We start from the raw sequence: 18,225 nt of genomic DNA, 5'->3' as shown, positions 1-18,225 counted from the left end.
TGCTAATTATGGTGTCACTAATAAATGATAAATAAATGTGAAAAAAACAAAAGCAATGTTTTGTTCAAAATTATTGAGAAGGATCAGACTGAAATGGTGTTTAGATAGTCAAGAAGAAAAAACTGTGTCTGAGTATCTGGGAATTATTTACAGAATCACCCTTTCCAGTAAAAGGCATTTTGAGTTACAGAAAAAAGAGGCACAGCTGTGGCTGGGGCTCTGGTTCTACTAGTCCAGGAACTTGGCCATAAATCTGCAGAGATTCTTAGAGAGTCTATTTAGTTTATTACTTTAAGGGTGTGAGTGAATAGAAAATAAGCAGATGAAATGTGTAGAGCAAACTGAGAAGATATATGGAAAAGATTGATTGGCCTCCCGAAAGGGTAATTGAATGGCACTATATTGTTGGAGCTCACATTGTTCAATACAAAATCCAAGAATAAGGAATTATTGGTATCATCCACAAAAGATACTCTAAGGAACAGTATTAAAAATTATCTCCTGTCTAAAAAAAGTATACCTTGGATGTTACATTTGAGAGAATTACATCCCAGTTTGACACACTTGGCTCCATAGACCCAGCTGAGTACTTAGTTATCTAGGAAGAAGTTATTTACAAAGGTGGTGAAAGAGTTGAGCAACAAAAAAATACATAGAAAACTGCTAGAATAATAAAAACCTAAATCAAATGAGTAAGGCTGAATATACCAGAAGTATACAGTTATTGTGTAATGATAAAAAGGACAAAAATGCTTGATGGTGGACACTGAAGTTGCATGTGTGCCAAGTGCCTTCTTTAATATTTTGGAAATTTCCTAAGAGCGCTATTGGATCCAACCCAGGCAACATATAATTATGTCCCTTATGTAAAGAGGTTGTGAACGCACTTGTGCATTTCTTTTTTTCTTTATATGTATTTTTATTGGATAGAAAGAGATTTTAATGATGTTTATAAAATAAATGACTGAACAAAGCTTATGGGTTGTTAATTTGCCTAATGAAGAGTGATAATGTTCAGTTATGTTACTTGGGCAATTCTTCGGAAGAGCAAGATTAAGACTAATTTGCTTCATGCACAATAATGGAAGTGTGATAAATAAGTATACTGTCTTGTTGCCAGCTTGTTTGGATAATATAGTGCCCAATTGTGTCTGTTATAAATTTTATGTAGACTTTGAATTTGAAATAACACATTTTGGGCCTTTTAAAATTGAGATATTTGCTAGCATTATAAGTTGCACTAAGCACCACACTTTTTGTATACAATCTATTTGCACATTGATTATATACTCCAATACATGTTTTAACAACTATTGATCTGCTGTTGCACTATTTTGTTAAAAATCTATTTATTCATTCAAGATTATTTGTGAAGTATCTTAACCACTTGGATGCTAAGGGTATTTGCTCTTCTTCATGTAATTTCCATTGAAATCAATGGAAACTCCATGACGAGTTACCCTTGTCATTAGCACTGAAGGGGTTAAATTCATCTTGGAAATGTGTTTATCAGGATGTATTTGTGTATGTCAATGAATTTCTTGCTTTATATTTTTTATCTTTGTTTTGTCTATATTGGCATATTGTCAAACATAAATACGCTGGAAAATGAAACTGAATGCATAGCCTTTATTTATGACATTTGACTGAAGTAGCAATGGTTGTTATTTTCATTCATTGTATTAGGTGGAATTAAAGGCCAACATTCACTAAAGCATTAGCATTAACATTTATGTAAAGTGATGACAAGTGACACAAAGTCTTGCAAGGACATTTAATATTCATTGCAAAACTGTTTTCCTTGAAAAGATGACTTTTTCTCACCACAAAACCCTTTTGTGCTGCTTTACATCACTTTGCATGGAGGGAAGATAAACACAAATGCCTATATATTTGAATGCAAACCACAATCTTTAGGCAGCGCTACCAATCACAATTTTTAGACAGCGCTACTGCAAAAACTGTTTCACGGAATCACACCAAATTTGGCCAGAAGCCAGATCTTGATCCATAAAATGTGCGTTTTGGAATTTAGTGTACATCTTTTGAGTAGTTTTTGAGAAATTAGGGTTAGAAAATGTGTATGTCTGGAGAATTGGGTTCTCGAGTGTACCTCAAGAGCACCAATTAATAAATGGAAGTCTATGATTGGTGGAGAACCCTCTTTTTACATTAGACATCTTGCTCCTCTAAGAGCAAGATGGTTCTACGAGTCGCGTGGGAGTGGGTGCTTCGATTGGCTGACTGTTGGAGGTTTAGAAATTAAATGAAATGGCGCCTATTACTGTTTAATATTTAAAATTAAGGGTGTTGTGAGAATGAAGAAAACATGGTAATATTGATCAATTATTTTTATCAAAATGTTTGAATCCCCTAAGACTCTTGCAGGATTGTACCCAAAAAATAGGGAGGGGTTTGAAAAAATCTCTTCTAGCTCTACTATGCACCTCTGTAACCTTAGGGAGGAGCCTCATTGCAAAGGTAGCTCATCATTACACTCTACTATGCTCATTTGTGATCCAGTGAAGGGTTGTCACTGGAAAGGCCAGTCCCTCCCCACCCCCTACTACATGCACATATCCAGCTGATGGTAGCTATCAGTGGAGAGACCAGTCCCTCTTCCTACACTTCTATGCACATCTGTGATACCAGAGAGATGTCTTAGGGGAGATGTCTGTTGTTTTCTACAACCTATTACAGACATTTTCTATCGAAGAAAGAGGTATTAGCAAAAGAGCCTAGTCCCTCCTCATACCCTAGTATGCTCACCTGTCAATTAACACTCTACTATATTAATCTGTGATCAAAGAGAGAGGTCTCAGTGGAGAGGGCAGTCTCTGTTCACACCCTACTATGGATACCTGTTATCCCAGAGAGAGGACTTATTGGAGAAGGAAGCCTTTCTACTCTCCCTCGTATGTCCACCTGTCACCTCTGAGAGAGCTCTTAGCAGAGATTGTGGACACATGTCATTTAAGTGTGAGGTCTCAGTAGAAAGGCCAATAGCTCCTCACAACCTATGTGTCATGCAACAGAGAGATATATACACACACACACATAAGCACATGGAGAGAGATTATTTTCAATTGCAATGTCAGTGTTAATCAATTGTTTCTAACTTCTTTATAGCTGTACAGCATGTACACAGATATCTTGGAATATTTACCTGGACCACACAAGAAGATACATGGATTATTGTGTTGTCTTGAAAAGTTTGTTGAAAGAAGAGTGAAAATGAATAAAGAAACATTGGATCCAAATTCTCCGCGTGACTATATTGACTGCTTTCTCATAAAAATGGAAGAGGTAAGAAGGCTATGTAGTTTGCATTTATAGGGGAATAATAATAAAGCATGAAATGAGAGTGAAGATAACAGGATAACACATGTATTGCAAACACATTACTCAAAGTAAAACATATAACATTCTTCCTGTCCTTTTTTAGTTTCAAATCTCTTGGTAGGCCTAAACCTTATACTTATGCTGCAAGTGCATAGTTCAATGCCATTAGCCAACTCTATGGTATTCATTTTGTTAAGCGCACTGTTAACTATGCGGTTATACGAACATTAGGAGACAAAACTGATTATGCCACAGAAATAACAGTGCTGGCCATAGGGCCAAGTCTTCGAACCTTTACTAAAAAGCAGCATAACCTACGTCCTAGGCAGACTTCCCAGAAGGTCTTTCCACAGTTTGATCATCCCCACCAACAAAGCCTGCCACCGAACCCAGTTGAACCTGGGTACAGACAGAACTATCCATTGGTGGAGCGGAGGGTGAGGCCCAGAACACAGCAGGTGATCTTGTTCCTGAGATACCGGAGTGATAAAGTGCTCAATGAATGTGGTTGAGGCTTTTAAAAAAATTATCTTCACCTCTAGGTTGCAATGCAATTGATCATATGCATTTGAAGAAGAGGTGCGCCAAGGAAGACCTGGAGTAAATCTAGCTGCAGCATTATGGATGCTTTGAAGTATTTTCAGCAGGCTCAATGATAGACCCAGGAAGAGAGAATCAAGTTGCTCAGATGACACAGAATGGTGACCGGTACCACAACTTGGTGAGCTGCCATTGGAAGGAGTGGCAAAACACACAAGATGATGGACGGAATGTTGCACAATGGAAAAACATTCACCCCCAGTCACAGATCTGGATTTAATCCATCGTTATTTTTGCTCACCAAGCCACCCCAGTTCAGACATGATCATATGCAAATCAGTCTTGACCCTGTGCCTCATGGGAACAGTCCAGCCCGAACTGCCGAGCCATGTCTTCCCTGGACCGGAATCAAGCATCCTAGGACTGGTTTCTTGCTATCAGCCTACATAATCCAGGATAGCTTGACTCCAGTGGCGTAGTGAGCACGGGACACACGTCAGGGCATACCATTCCCACATAGGGTGAACAGCAAAACACACAAGATGAAGGATGGAATGTTGCACAATGGCAAAACATTCACCCTCAGTCACAGACATGGGTTTTATCCATCGTTATTTTGCTCACCAAGCCATCCCAGTCTTGACCCTGTGCATCATGGGAACAGTAAAACCTGTATCAACAGGATGCATGTGGAACATAGATAATTAACTTGTCTTTCCAAGGAAAGATCCACCTCAAAGTAGCAGCCCACAGTTTTGACAGATTTCTCTGAATCAGGAGGCTCAGAGCAGTATTCAGGCAGGAGATTGGATGGAAGGGGGTTGAAAAAGTTGGTTAGGGTAAATCCAGAGAATCTCAATTTGTCAGAATTAAACTGTTTTTGCTATTAATAATTTGTATTGCTTTCTATCCAAAACAAGCTGGTACATACATCAGTAAAACAACGTTCAGACAATTCACCCACAGGGTATCCAACATTGAAGTGACCATAAATAGCACTCAAAGCTGTAACGAGGGCTTTATGTACTATGACTTGCAAACCTGAAATTCTCTTCTGTCCCTCCTGTCCCTATCCCCACCCACTTCCTCTCTCCACTCACTCCCTCCGTATTGAATGGAAATGAACAAAAACAAATATCATGAAGATAAAAAGAGTAAAAGACAAAACTCCTACCTACCCTGGGATCCATTCTGTTGTGCGCTATGGTCGATCCTTTCAGGGTAGGCCATACTCATCCTTTAACTACCAAGTCATACCCTGCCCTATGAACTGGTGTTAGAGCTCCCTTGTAAAACTACATGCATTCAGTGCCAGGTCATAGGAAGTTACTCTGGATCTTATCGCAGAGTTGGAGACAATCCTCTAATTTATAGTCAATTCATTCATAAGTGGCAACAAGGGACTTTTCCTTGAGCCAATTGTAAGGAGTTGCCTTCCAATTTCAGAGAAGGCATTGTTTAACATCCGTCAGTGCTGTTTTGCACCAACGGTGCAGTTGTGGAATCATTTCTAGGTAGAAGGTGACATCATTAGGCAGCTCAGTTGCACCATTCAGGTCCCCTCAATCCCCACGTCTGTGCACAGCGCCTCCAAAATCGAGTTTCACTCCGTTCAGTAATGGGCATTCCTAGATTGTATGCCCAATGTCACCATCTGCTGCCTTGCATTTCCAACAAGATGGATCAATGAAGATCTGTTCCTCGTGTAATCTTTGTGTGGACCAATGCCACCTATGCAAGATCTTGCAGTATTCTAATTTTAATCTAGCCTTCAGTGAATAATTGTTATGCTGCATGAGGAGGGTGGACCAGTTTTCTTCTATGAATTCCAGCGAAAGGATTATAGACCACCACTCTTTAAATGGGTATGCATTTGGACAGAGAGTGTTGAGCTGGTTAGAATTCCATACAGGCCAGAGACCTCCCACATGTAGGGTCCCCATTGTCGAAGGTTAGATTTACAGGGGATGTCAGCAGAACAATGGTTGGGCCTACTAGCGATGCATGTAAAAAGTGGGACAAGTGACAGTATCTACATGACTGACATGTATGTGCATCCACAAACAAAAATATTCTGCCTTCATTGAATAAATTATCAATGTGGTGTACTCCACGACTAATGAAGTCTTTCCACATGGGTTCTTAGGAGGCCTTCTGAACTTTGCCATTGCCTCATAAGTGCACCCCAGCATTGAGTCCCATGACTACTCTCATTAAGCTATGAGTCTAAAGCTACAAAGAGGAAGTGCCTTGAGGACAGTGTGGGCATTGACCAGCTGCTGTTCTTCCTTCAAATAAAGGGCCACAAAACATCCTGTTTTACCCAACAAGAATTTTTCAATGGGCACCCAGCTTGATGTTTTAATGATGCATGAAATAAGTTTTGGAGCTATGCAAGATGGAACAATATTCAGGAAATGTCAGGTTTGAGTATCTAAAGGCCACTGATTTCCATACTAGCATAGAGTTTGTGCAGTTTCAGTCTGGGTTTTCTCCGCCTCCAGAGATACAGCTTGATCATGAGGGTAAGATCTGTGAGGATTGATTTAAATAACAGTAGGGGGGTCATAGTGAATTTATAGTTGATCCTTGGGGCAACATTCATTTTATGCACCTGCACCTTAACCAAAGGGAAAGATTTAAGGCCAACAATTTGTTCAAATGCTATCCTCCCCAAATTAGCTAAACTGGGATTCAAAAGAATGCACATGTACCTGGGTTTGGAGGGTTGCCTGTGGAAAAGGTAAGGCCCTAGTGCAGTTATTGTGGTGGTGCAGGTCCAGGGAATTGCCTCACATTTCTCCTAGTAAATGTGATAGCCCATGAACGTGGAGCAGCCAGAGATTAGTTCAGTAAGATGTGATAAGGAGGTAGAGGGGGATGACAGCATCAACTAGATATCCTCAGCATATAATAATGCCTTAAGTTCCCAGTAGAGGTAGGATTGCCATGGATTCAGGGTGCAGAGAAATGGCTACTGCCAGAGGCTTGTCTACCAGCATGAAGAGTAAAGGGGAGAGTGAGTTTCCCAGTCTATTCCCTCAGGATTGGAAGGGGTTAAGAGATGTGCCCATTGCTGTAGACCACAGCAGTGGAGTTCGCACATAACCATTTAATCTTAGTCGGAAATTCTGGACCAAAACCCATGAGTCCTAATAACCAGAACAATCCCCCCTACCCCACTGTGTCTAAGGTCTTCTCGGCATCCAGAAATATAAGCAGTTTCTTATCCAGCTTGTCCCGTTCCTGCCAGAGGACGTGCATCTGTGTCCAAAGGTGAGTAACCAAGGAGCAAGGGGGCATAAAGCCCACCTGGTCAGAGTGTATTATTAACAGAGGAAATCTTTCAGTCTATTTGCTAGTACTTTTTGCTAGCAAATAGACTCAGTACTGATCAACAAGATTGGTCAGTACCTGGTGCAATCAAGTGGATCTTGTTCCAATTCCAACAAAACAATAATTCTAGTCATATTACCCTCAGTGAGTGTGGGAGACCCTTCTTCCATAGCATTAAACAGCAGGAGGACTCACAGGTCCTTGTTGTAAAATTCAGTAGGATAACCATTTATCCAAGGGAAGTTATAAGTGGGAGAGGCTATCAATGGCCTAGCACACCTTATCTTCTGTTATGTCTTTTGCAAGTTGGTTTGACCCTTTCAACAATAATTCAGGCAGCAAGAGCGCAGAGAGGAAGCTTTCTTCCTCCTACCACATATCCATCCCATCGGCCCTACAGAGTTCTTCAGAAAATGATCAGAATGTCTAGACAATATCTGCTTGAGTGGTAATATCTATTCCCACCAGAGGTATTTTTGATGGTAGGGATCATTCATAAGGCTACCTGCTGATGTAGTTGATAGGCTAGGAGATGTACAGCTTTCCTCCCCATTCGTATTGTCTCTGCTTCTGGGTAAGGAGAGATTTTTCTGCTTGGGAGTTGAACAATTCATTGAGTTCTGATTTCTTCCTCAATAGGTCCCTTGATATGGGTTGGGAGTGTATTGTGTTGTATCATGGTGTTAGGTGGGCTATTTGTGATTCTAGTGTCTTTCGACTAGCAAGCACCTCCCTTCTTTTTGAGTGACAAATCTTATTCCCTCTGATAGTCTCTTACTTGCTTCCCATAGTACATGGGGAGAAGCAACCAAATGTTAATTCTACTCAATGTGGAAATTTTTGGTACCTTCCAGTTTACCTCAGGGGTCTGAAACCTCAAAGGTACTAAAGTGCCATTGACCCAATGGAGTGTGCATGTCTGCCGTCAAGCTGTACTGTGTTTTGGTCGGACTGATTACATTCACCTGAACAATGAAGGGTAACAGGTTAGGTATCAGGAGAACGTTATACATTCTGGTTTTAGTACCATGCATGCATTAAGTGAAAGTATAATCACAGTCAGCAGGATTAGTCAGTCTTGAGGGGTCTATAAGAGAGCTGTCAGACATTAGATCAGCAAGAATGAGTTTGACCCTGTGAGAGAGAGTGTTGTGGTGGTCAGATTTGTCTAAGATCAGGTCTAATACCAGCTTCTACTTACCCCTCAGCAAGACCTTAGTCTAGGAAGCAGATACACCTCAACATCTTCAAGAATTCTCTTTTTGTACCCAGATGGTACATTAACAGAGCCAATAGTCAGAGTCTGATAATGTATGGTGGCTCTAATGAAGACATAGTGCCTCTTTGGGTCAGTACATGGCTTATACATTCTCAACATGAGTCCTTTATAGTTTGATATGGCAACCCTACCTTTACGGTAAGATCTGGTGTCTGGTGGGGGAGCATGTCACTCTCATGTCCCATCCCCACAGGAGTGATATTCTTGCCCTGCTCAAACATGGTAGAGTTTTGAGCTTTCTTCTTGGGAGAGGTATATTTCCTGAATAAATGTAACATCTGGACAGAGTGTGTGGGGGAAAGAGAGTATATTCTTTTTCTAAATGTAGTGGGTGAGGCTGTTAACATTGAAAGAGATCAGTCTCAGAATGGATATGGGGATTTATGAGGATAGTGGGCTGCTGGCCCCAAAGCATATCATTCCATTAGGATTCACAGGTGTCAGAGGAACTTACCTGGGAAAGGTGGGGAGGGGTGTCAATAATCAACCTGGGCCCTGTCAAATAAACTCTTAAGTGTTGCAACTACTAGAATAGAGAGATGGGTGAAAGCGCATGGGATCCCTGATGGAAGAAGTGAGAACTGGTCTTAGACTGATGCCTGCAACTGGGGAGGCAGAAGCTAAGAAAAATTGTAAGAAATGTAGCAGATTGTGCTAAGTGGGGAAATAATGGGAGTCAGCCCTCTGCTCCTATATGTGGAGGTAGCCAGCAAGGGAGCAGTTGGTAGCACATCACTGCTACTTATGTAGGGTCATATTACTGAGTAACAGGAGGGAGGAGAATGTAATGATTCTGGATTGTGTGAAGAGTCAAAAATAGTGCATGGCAAAGAAGGATGTCAATGTACGGGAATCACAGTCCAATGTTGCTCAGTAGTACCCGGTTTATGAAACCCAGGGAGAGCAAGAAGTAACAGTCCCCATCCTGTCCAAGGATGACAGGATATATCAGCAGGTTGCCCTTAAACAAATCATTCCCCTCATATTATCTTTTGGTATGGGTCTTCTCCCTGATCCCTCATGCCGAAGAACAGAAGGAGTTGGCAAGCAGTACCACATCTCACCCTCCACAGGCAAAGCAAGACTAGTGAAGCATACTACAGACATATCAATCTTTCTTGAAAGGAGATCTGGACTTATCTTTTGAGGACTATGGCCGGCACTTGGATTTGTGTTTCAGGGCTAAAGACTACTTTTTATAAGCACCCCAAGACTTTAGCACTCCAACTGCTCAGAGTCCTCAGTTGCATCTTCAATCAGGGCTTGGGAGAGGTCTCTTGACTCAGTGACTGTTTAGTCTCCATGTCTTCCATAGTTAAAAATTCAAGGGATGCCTCTAGCTGTCCCAGATCCATAAATTAGTTTGTACAGCAATCCATGATGATGAGCATTCGCCGGGTCTAGGAGGCCAAAGTGAATATCCAACTATTGCAGTCGGGGTGTATGAGACAAAGAGCAAATCTTGTGGGTTTTTTGCCAAGGGAAAGGGTCTTTTTTTATGGTCAATTGGATCACTGCTTTTGTCTGTTGGTAGCCTAGAAAGCAGACTATCACTTAATGTGGAGTATCGCCGCCTTTTACTGTCCGGTTCCAGATTCTGTGGGCCCTCTGCAGTTCCAGTAGGGTGAAAGTCCTGTTTGATGAGGGAGGGAATCAATTTGGTCATGAAGAGCAGCATATCATCTTCCTCTGTTTGCTCCGGATGCCTGAAAAGTGTAGATAATCTCTCCTGGTTCGATCCATCAACTCGGTTATCTTTTCCATCATATGCCAATGGTCTTGTTCCCATTCTGTAGTCTCTGTAATTTTCTGTTGCTGGCCGGTCATCCTATCTTCCATGGCAAGAAGTCTGGAGTTAAAAGTCACCAGTGCCGTTCTCATCAAAGTAATTTACTGTGAGGTCTTGGTAGTGCTAACATCATTGGAAGTGATTGTAGTTTGGAGGGCCGCTAGATTTTTGAGAATAGAGAATAGGGTGGAGTACTGTGACTATTTGTCTTGAATTTTGGGTATTTTGGACACCATCGCTGGGACAGCTTTAGTGAAAAGAAGCAGACGATGTGATTTTGACATAAGGGAAGGTTGTTTACCTTTTTAGCTTTACAGGTTTTTCCTAGCCTTATATTCTGTTTCCACCTTAATATGTTACCTGCTTCCTTACTCCCGGGGGTTGCAGTGGTATCTGCAGATTGTGAAGTTGCAGAGGTGTTGTAGTTGTCAAGGATCTAAAAGGGGAAAGTTGCTGTACATTTCTGCAGAGTTTTAGTGAAAGGCCTCCAGTATCTCTGGGTCCCTTAAGTTCAAATCCCTCAGGGGTATCACTAATCATTCAGGCGCTGGGTTTTCAGAAAAGCACTACCACCTCGTTCTGGGCCTGAAGGTCTTGGTTTACCTTGCATTGAAGGGCTTGTAACCATCAGTTTAGATAGGGGTCCATGTAGCCATCTAAAGCTAATGTTTACTGTAGAGGAACTGTGAAGAATCACATTCCTTTCAAACCTGCACTCCATGATGAGGGGAGTACTATCTGAGTGGTGTCGATTTATTGGCGATTGAGATCTAAACTCGTTGTGCCCAAGGCTTCTGTTGCATCCCTATTTTGGCTCTAGTAGTCCTCTTTTTACTGCCAATATCCATGCTTCATCCTGAATGCAATTATAACTGTTCCCGGTGCCTGCGGGAGAGTGCGGCCACAGCAAGAGTGACAGTCTTGCTGGAAGCACACCGAAATCAACGCCCTCCTCAAGAAGCCCAAGGCGGACCCCAAGGACCTCAAGAACTTCAGGCCCATCTCCCTGCTCCCGTTCCCGGCAAAGGTCGTTGAGAAAATCGTCAACATGCAACTGACCCCCCATTCCGGATTCAGACGCAACCACAGAACCGAGACAGCCGTCATCACCGCCACAGATGACATCAGACGCCAACTACACAACGGCGAAACATCAGCCTTCATCCTCCTGGACCTGTCGGCCACCTTCGACACGGTCTGCCATCGCACTCCTAAAACACGCCTCCTAGAAGCCGGAATCCAAGAGAAAGCCCTGGAATGGACCACGTCCTTCCTCTCCGGCAGAACCCAGAGAGTCCGCCTCCCACCCTTCCGTTCCGAAGCCACCAACATCATCTGCGGCATCCCCCAGGGCTCATCCCTCAGCCTGACGCTGTTCAACATCTACATGGCCCCCCTCATACAAGTGGCCCGCCATCACAACCTCAACATCATTTCCTACGCTGACGACACCCAACTCGGTAAACAGTCAAAATATCGACTACAAAATATCGAATGGACATAATATCGAGTTTTAAATATAGATTGGACAAAATATCGATTGGACAGAATATAGACATCAAAAATATCGTTTTTAAGGTAAATAATGTAATATCGAATGTTAAAAATATAGACAGTTAAAATATCGAAGTATATAATATAGGTTATTAAAATTATCGAATTTTTAATAATATCTAATTTTTATAGTGTTTTTATGTTATTATATGTGTGAAAAGTTTGTATTTATGTTATAATTTATTTTAATTAATGAAATTTGTTTTTTTAATTTTTGCGTAATTCATTCTGTAGCGGGTTGTGGGTTTATAGGGGAATAGGGTGGGAAGTAATTTTATTATAATTAATTAAATATGTAAATGTATTTATTGGTATTCATTTTAATTAATTGTTAATTAATTTATATCTGGTAATTAATTAAATTTCAATTGCCAATTAATTTTAATTAATTGATTAATTGCTAATTATGTTAATTTTACTAATATATTTTCAGTAGCGGGTTGTGGGTGTATAGGGGAATAGGGTGGGAAGTAATTTAATTATAATTAATGAAATATGTAAATGTATTTATTGGTATTCATTTTAATTAATTGTTAATTAATTTACATTTGGTAATTAATACAATTTTAATTGGCAATCAATTTTAATTAATTGATTAATTGCTAATTATGTTAATTTTACTAATATATTTTCACTAGCGGGTTGTGGGTTTATAGGGGAATAGGGTGGGACGTTATTTATTTATATTAAATTTAATAAATCAATTTATTTAATTGTATTTAATTTGGATTAATTGTTAATTAATTTTTAGATGTTAAATTATTAATTGTTAATTTGTAATTAATTTGTATTAATAGGTAAATAATTGTAATAATTATTTTTAATTTTTAATTTTAATTGATTAATTAGTATATTATATTAAATTGGTAATTACTTTTAATTAATTTTTTATAGATATTAATTTATATTTATTGAAATAATATATGAAGTATTTAATTTCCCTACTATTGCACTCTCTGGAGTGGGAATAGTAATTTTTACCACTATGCTATCCAACGCTTTCCCTACTGTTGCACTCATTGGAGTGGGAATAGTAATTTTTACCCCTACGCTATCCAACGCTTTCCCTACTGTTGCACTCACTGGAGTGGGAATAGTAATTTTTACCCCTACGCTATCCAACGCTTTCCCTACTGTTGCACTCTTTGGAGTTGGAATAGTAATTTTTACCCCTACGCTCTCCAACGCTTTACCTACTGTTGCACCCACTGGAGTGGGAATAGTAATTTTTACCCCTACGCTATCCAACGCTTTCCCTACTGTTGCACTGACTGGAGTGGGAATAGTAATTTTAACCCCTACGCTATCCAACGCTTTCCCTACTGTTGCAATCTTTGGAGTTGGAATAGTAATTTTTACCCCTACACTATCCAACGCTTTCCCTACTGTTGCACCCACTGGAGTGGGAATAGTAATTTTAACCCCTACGCTATCCAACGCTTTCCCTACTGTTGCACTATTTGGAGTGGGAATAGTAATTTTTACCCCTACGCTATCCAACGCTTTCCCTACTGTTGCACTCCCTGGAGTGGGAATAGTAATTTTAACCCCTACGCTATCCAACGCTTTCCCTACTGTTGCACTATTTGGAGTGGGAATAGTAATTTTTACCCCTACGCTATCCAACGCTTTCCATACTGTTGCACTCTCTGGAGTGGGAATAGTATTTTTTACACTTCTGCTATCGTACTGTAATAATATTGGATATTATTTAATTATATTATGTTACTATATATATATGTTTTAACAAATATGATTGAATATTTTTTTATAAGTTTCATTAATTATTTAATTATTATAAGTTAATTTAAGTATTTTTAAGTATATTTTAGTAATAATTTTAACTATTAATTTATTTTAACACTGTTTTTAATAAAGTCGATATTTTAATAAACTATATTTTTGTAAACGATATTTTGGACTCGATATTTTTGTACTTACCTGTTTGTAGATACAAACTCGATATTCTGTCTGTCTATATTTTGGCATCAATATTTTTGCTAGTCGATATTCTGTCCGTCGATATTATTTCAGTGATCCACCCAACTCATCCTCTTCCTCACCAAGGACCCACTCACTGACAAAACCTACCTCCACAACGGAATGAATGCCGTCGCAGACTGGATGAGGAACAGCCGGCTGAAGCTGATCTCGGACAAGATGGAGGTCCTCGTCCTCAGACCCACCCCCTCAGCCTGGGACGACTCCTGGTGGCCGACCACAATGGGAACAGCACCAACACCCACCGACCATGCACACAACCTAGGCTTCATCCTCGACTCCTCCCTCCCCCTCTCCATGTCAAAACAGATCAAAGTCGTCTCCTCCTCCTGCTACAACACCCTCCGCATGCTCCGCAGGATCTACAAGTGGATCCTGACCGAAAAAAGAAGAACAGTTACACATGCCCTCGTCAGCAGCAGACTGGACTATGGCAATGCACTCTACCCAGGATCCCAGTCAAACATCTACACCGACTACAACGCATCCAAAATGCCTCCGCGTCAATGTCCCCCGCCGCAACCACATCACCCCCCACCTGAGAAACCTACACTGGCTCTCCATCAACAAGAGAATCACCTTCAAGCTCCTCACAAACGCACACATATCACTCCGGACCAGCCTACTTGAACAGCAGACTCAGCTTCCACACCCCCACCCACCAGCTCCGATCCTCCAGCCTCACTTTCGCCGCCGTCCCCCGCATCCTTCGCACTACCTCCGGGGGCAGATCCTTCTCCTAGCTCCCCGCAAAGACCTGGAACACCTACTCACATTCAACAGACCTAAGACCTAATCGCATTCAGAAGACTCCTCAAGACCTGGCTCTTCGAACAGTAGCAGCTCCCCCCCCCCAGCGCCTTGAGACCCTCATGGGTAAGTAGCACACTTTACAAGTGCTTTGATTGATTGATTGATTGATTGATTGATTGATTGACAGTCACGGGACAGGAGTCCCTAGGGTGCAGAGAAGTTGAAGGGGGAGCACAGTCCTGACATGCACACTTGCCTTGCCCTGCTACCAAATCTCAGAAGAGTGGGTCGCCCGATAGCTGTGGGCGCCCACCTGTCAGGTGGTAGTTAGTCCAGTAGCTGTACCCCACCTCACAATACTCGGGGATATTGTTTCTCAATACTGAGGCATAGAAGGCATCTCCTTGCTCCTGGTGGGTCTATTGAGTGCCAGTACAAAGGCTGATTTGACAGAGTTCTACTACGGCGCCGCCAGTTCCCTCAGCAGTGAGGTCCACTCCCACCAGAATTAAACTTTAAAGCATTAGTGCCCCACCAGGAAGAGACTGGGACAAGCATAGATGGAAGGATTCAATGACTGAATAAATGTATTAGTCCATGGCAAGTATTATTTCAGTGTAGTCAGCATAATTAATACAGCTAAAATATCTAAATACATTCGTTATAGAACTAATATAGATGTTAAAACAACATGGCACAGACCCCCGAGGGACTCCCTAATTTTAAAATCTTACATGAAATGTGGAAGGAACACAGCTTGACACCTATCCGTAGATATGAGTCAGACCCACCAATACCAGCCTCTTACAGTCTGGGCAGAATGATGGATTGTGATACTTTGTCAAAGGTGACCAATAGGTCTAGTAGCACTTGGGGCAATGGGTTAGCTGTGACCACCGACAATAATTACACCTTCTTGACAACGATATTCGTAACTGCTATATTCAAACAAGCTTTTTGTTTTAACTTCTCTGCAATTTATTTTTTATCACCAGTTAATGATACTGAGACCCTAAGAATGATGTGTGCTGAATCATGATGTATTCTGTCTCATGTGGGAAGTATTAAAAGAGGACACCTTACGATCACTGCTCCATTTCAAACAGGTTGTGGATCTTAATCACGCCTCTTGCCTGACTTTGTCCTAGACATGTTAAAGTGTTTGTTTGTTTAAATGTATCCCTTGTGAGCACAGGAATGAGCTAGTAAGAAACTTGCTTATATGGAGTAACATCCAGTTTTAATAACTGTGTAATGTTCTGCAGGAGCCTACTTACATCTGAAGGAAGTAAAGATTAATGAGCTAAACATGTTGGCTTCAAAGTCAGGAGTATTTGGTTTAAGTCGAAACTTAACCCACTATATGGTGACTGAAATACAAGTTATGTACTATTTTTTACTTTTTCAGTTCCATTAGATGGTACCTGAACTAAGATTAAGTGATCTCTTCCCTTATGTGAATCTGTTACTAACTCAACTACCACATAGCTTTTCTGGTCTTAAGCAATTGATAAGTAAGGTGCCAATTCACAATTTGAATGAGACACCTACAAGCATGTCCCTCCCAAAATGAGAATATGTATCCATTTGCAATCCCATTTTAGGAGTCAGTAACATTTTTCCAACTCCTAAAATAGGATTCTTGTTTAAAAATGTATTTTCCAAATAGAAGCATTTGGAACTGTAAAAGAGGTTATCAAACCTGGTGTTATGATCATTATCTCTTCAAGCTATAATGCAGATAGTGGATATCATTAGAAGCAGCACATAACATTGAAGAGATAATTGTAAATCAAACACCCTAGTTCACCTATGCACTGTCGCGGATACCCTAGTCAGTTATTTTTGTCTTAATCAGCAATTTACTTTCTTGCAGTACAATAAGTTTAGCCAATCAGAAATGTATGGCATAAGATAAGTTGGAGAGTATCCTAGGCTGTGACTTCTATAACATTTGGCCTCCAGGTTTAAAAGTTATAGAAATAATACGACTTGCTTATATAGTTATTGCAGTTTACATTTCACGCTATGCTAAAAAATGAGGTGGATGTATATCACTAAGACAACTTTATGAAAACCATGGTAAGCCAATAATTCTTTCAGAAACTGTTAGCGTTATATTATCAATTTTTGAGACAAGTTAGGGAGAAAATTGCCCAGCACCAGGTGAACTCAAGGTCATCAATTACTTGTATGACTTACGAACAAAAATATAAATTTGGGGGGGCGTGGCCAGCAACATGGCCGAGTAAGTCGCAAACCGCCGCAGCTCCGGCGAGCCGACTTGATCCGTTGAGAATTCCCCATCCAGGTGGCACCTACAAACCCCAAACTGTGTACAACAAGGGCGGATGCACGGAGGAAGCGACTAGTGCCGGGTTGGAGGAGCGGAAAGGAGTGGAAATCGCTGAAAGAGGCAAGAGCTCCGGTGAAGGACGGGGGTCCAAGATGGCGGTGCCCTGATCTTTACGAGCGGAGCAGCGGAGGTAAGACTGCAGCCAAGCGACAGGAGCACGAGCCCGGGAGATCAGAGTGTGTGTGGCGATACGTCGGAACAGCACCAACAGGGGGGGCGGACTGCAAGAGCTGCACTGTGGTGTGCACGGAGTCTTGGGTCAGCAGTGGCAGGACGGGCAGCACGGAAGGGGCCGACGATGCACGGTCCCCGCCAGAGAGAAGGTGCGCGCCCGGTCGTCCCCCGGGAGGTGGAGAACAGCGCAGGGAGATCCGGACCTCTGAGAGCCGTCCCCTCCTCCCCTTCCCCACCTCCCTTTCTCACCGCCGCGTGCTCATCTCCCGTCCGGCGGCACCCCAACGTCTACGGGGGAGAACCGGTGAAGCAGAGGGCGAGGTGCCGGGAGCCGTGACGCGAGGGCCCCGACAGGACAGCAGTCACGCAGGCCAACAGCCAGACACAGGTACGGGCTCCCCCCAACCCCTCCCCCGAGCACCTGGTAACGCCGCCGCAGCTAGGACAGCCAAGCACGAGAGGAGGTGACTGGGGACCAGGAGCGTTACTGCGGAGGAGACACATGCGGAAGGTGTGGGGAGGCGGAACTAGGGACTCCACAGGCCATCCCTGCTACAGCACACGGACGCGGGGCCCGACCCCGAAATTACACAATTTGGGGCTGTACCTCGAGCGAGTGGACACTATACGCTGCCAGAAGTAAAAGCACGAGGGATGCCCTGGGAGGAGCAGTCTCCGAGCCCCCGAAGTATTCTCCAGACAGCGTTCTACCCCCTTATGGTCATGGCAAGCTGAGAACCGGCTTGGACCCGACTAGGTGGAGGGAGGGAACTACACAAATCTTTCTCCCCATCCTTCCCCCCGCAACCCATAATCAAACGGACTGCTCCTCGGGGGGACTACCAAAACCCGACGTACTATGGGGAAACGGGAAGCGGTGCCCAGGACTCCACGGCAAGGAACCATAGATAAATTTGCGACAACGCCACAGATGCCCGGGCAGGGAACACCTGGGCAAGCTCGGACTTGGCCCTTCTCATGGGGGTTATATAGGCATCCAAAGAAGACATCCAAGCCTCAGGCGGGGCCTTGGAGGTAGAGATAGGGGAAGTGGGGACAGAAGTCACGCTATTGAGACAGGACTTCCGCAACCTCTCAGAG

General features: G+C 42.3%; 1 protein-coding gene across 2 annotated transcripts in view; it reads left to right on the top strand.

Moving 5' to 3' along the window:
- Positions 1-18,225, top strand: part of LOC144755473 (cytochrome P450 2G1-like) — a 291,649-nt gene that overhangs the window by 138,255 nt on the left and 135,169 nt on the right. For both annotated transcript variants that reach the window (XM_078644445.1, XM_078644446.1), the window contains exon 5: positions 3,130-3,306. In XM_078644445.1, coding sequence (XP_078500571.1) covers positions 3,130-3,306 — 177 coding nt within the window. The remainder of the gene's footprint in view (positions 1-3,129; positions 3,307-18,225) is intronic.

This window comes from Lissotriton helveticus, chromosome 5_1 (genome assembly GCF_964261635.1).
Source record: "Lissotriton helveticus chromosome 5_1, aLisHel1.1, whole genome shotgun sequence".
NCBI classification, from domain to species: Eukaryota; Metazoa; Chordata; class Amphibia; order Caudata; family Salamandridae; genus Lissotriton; species Lissotriton helveticus.
The sequence above is the reverse complement of the archived record's forward strand: the minus strand, read 5'-3'. Positions and strand labels throughout refer to the sequence as shown.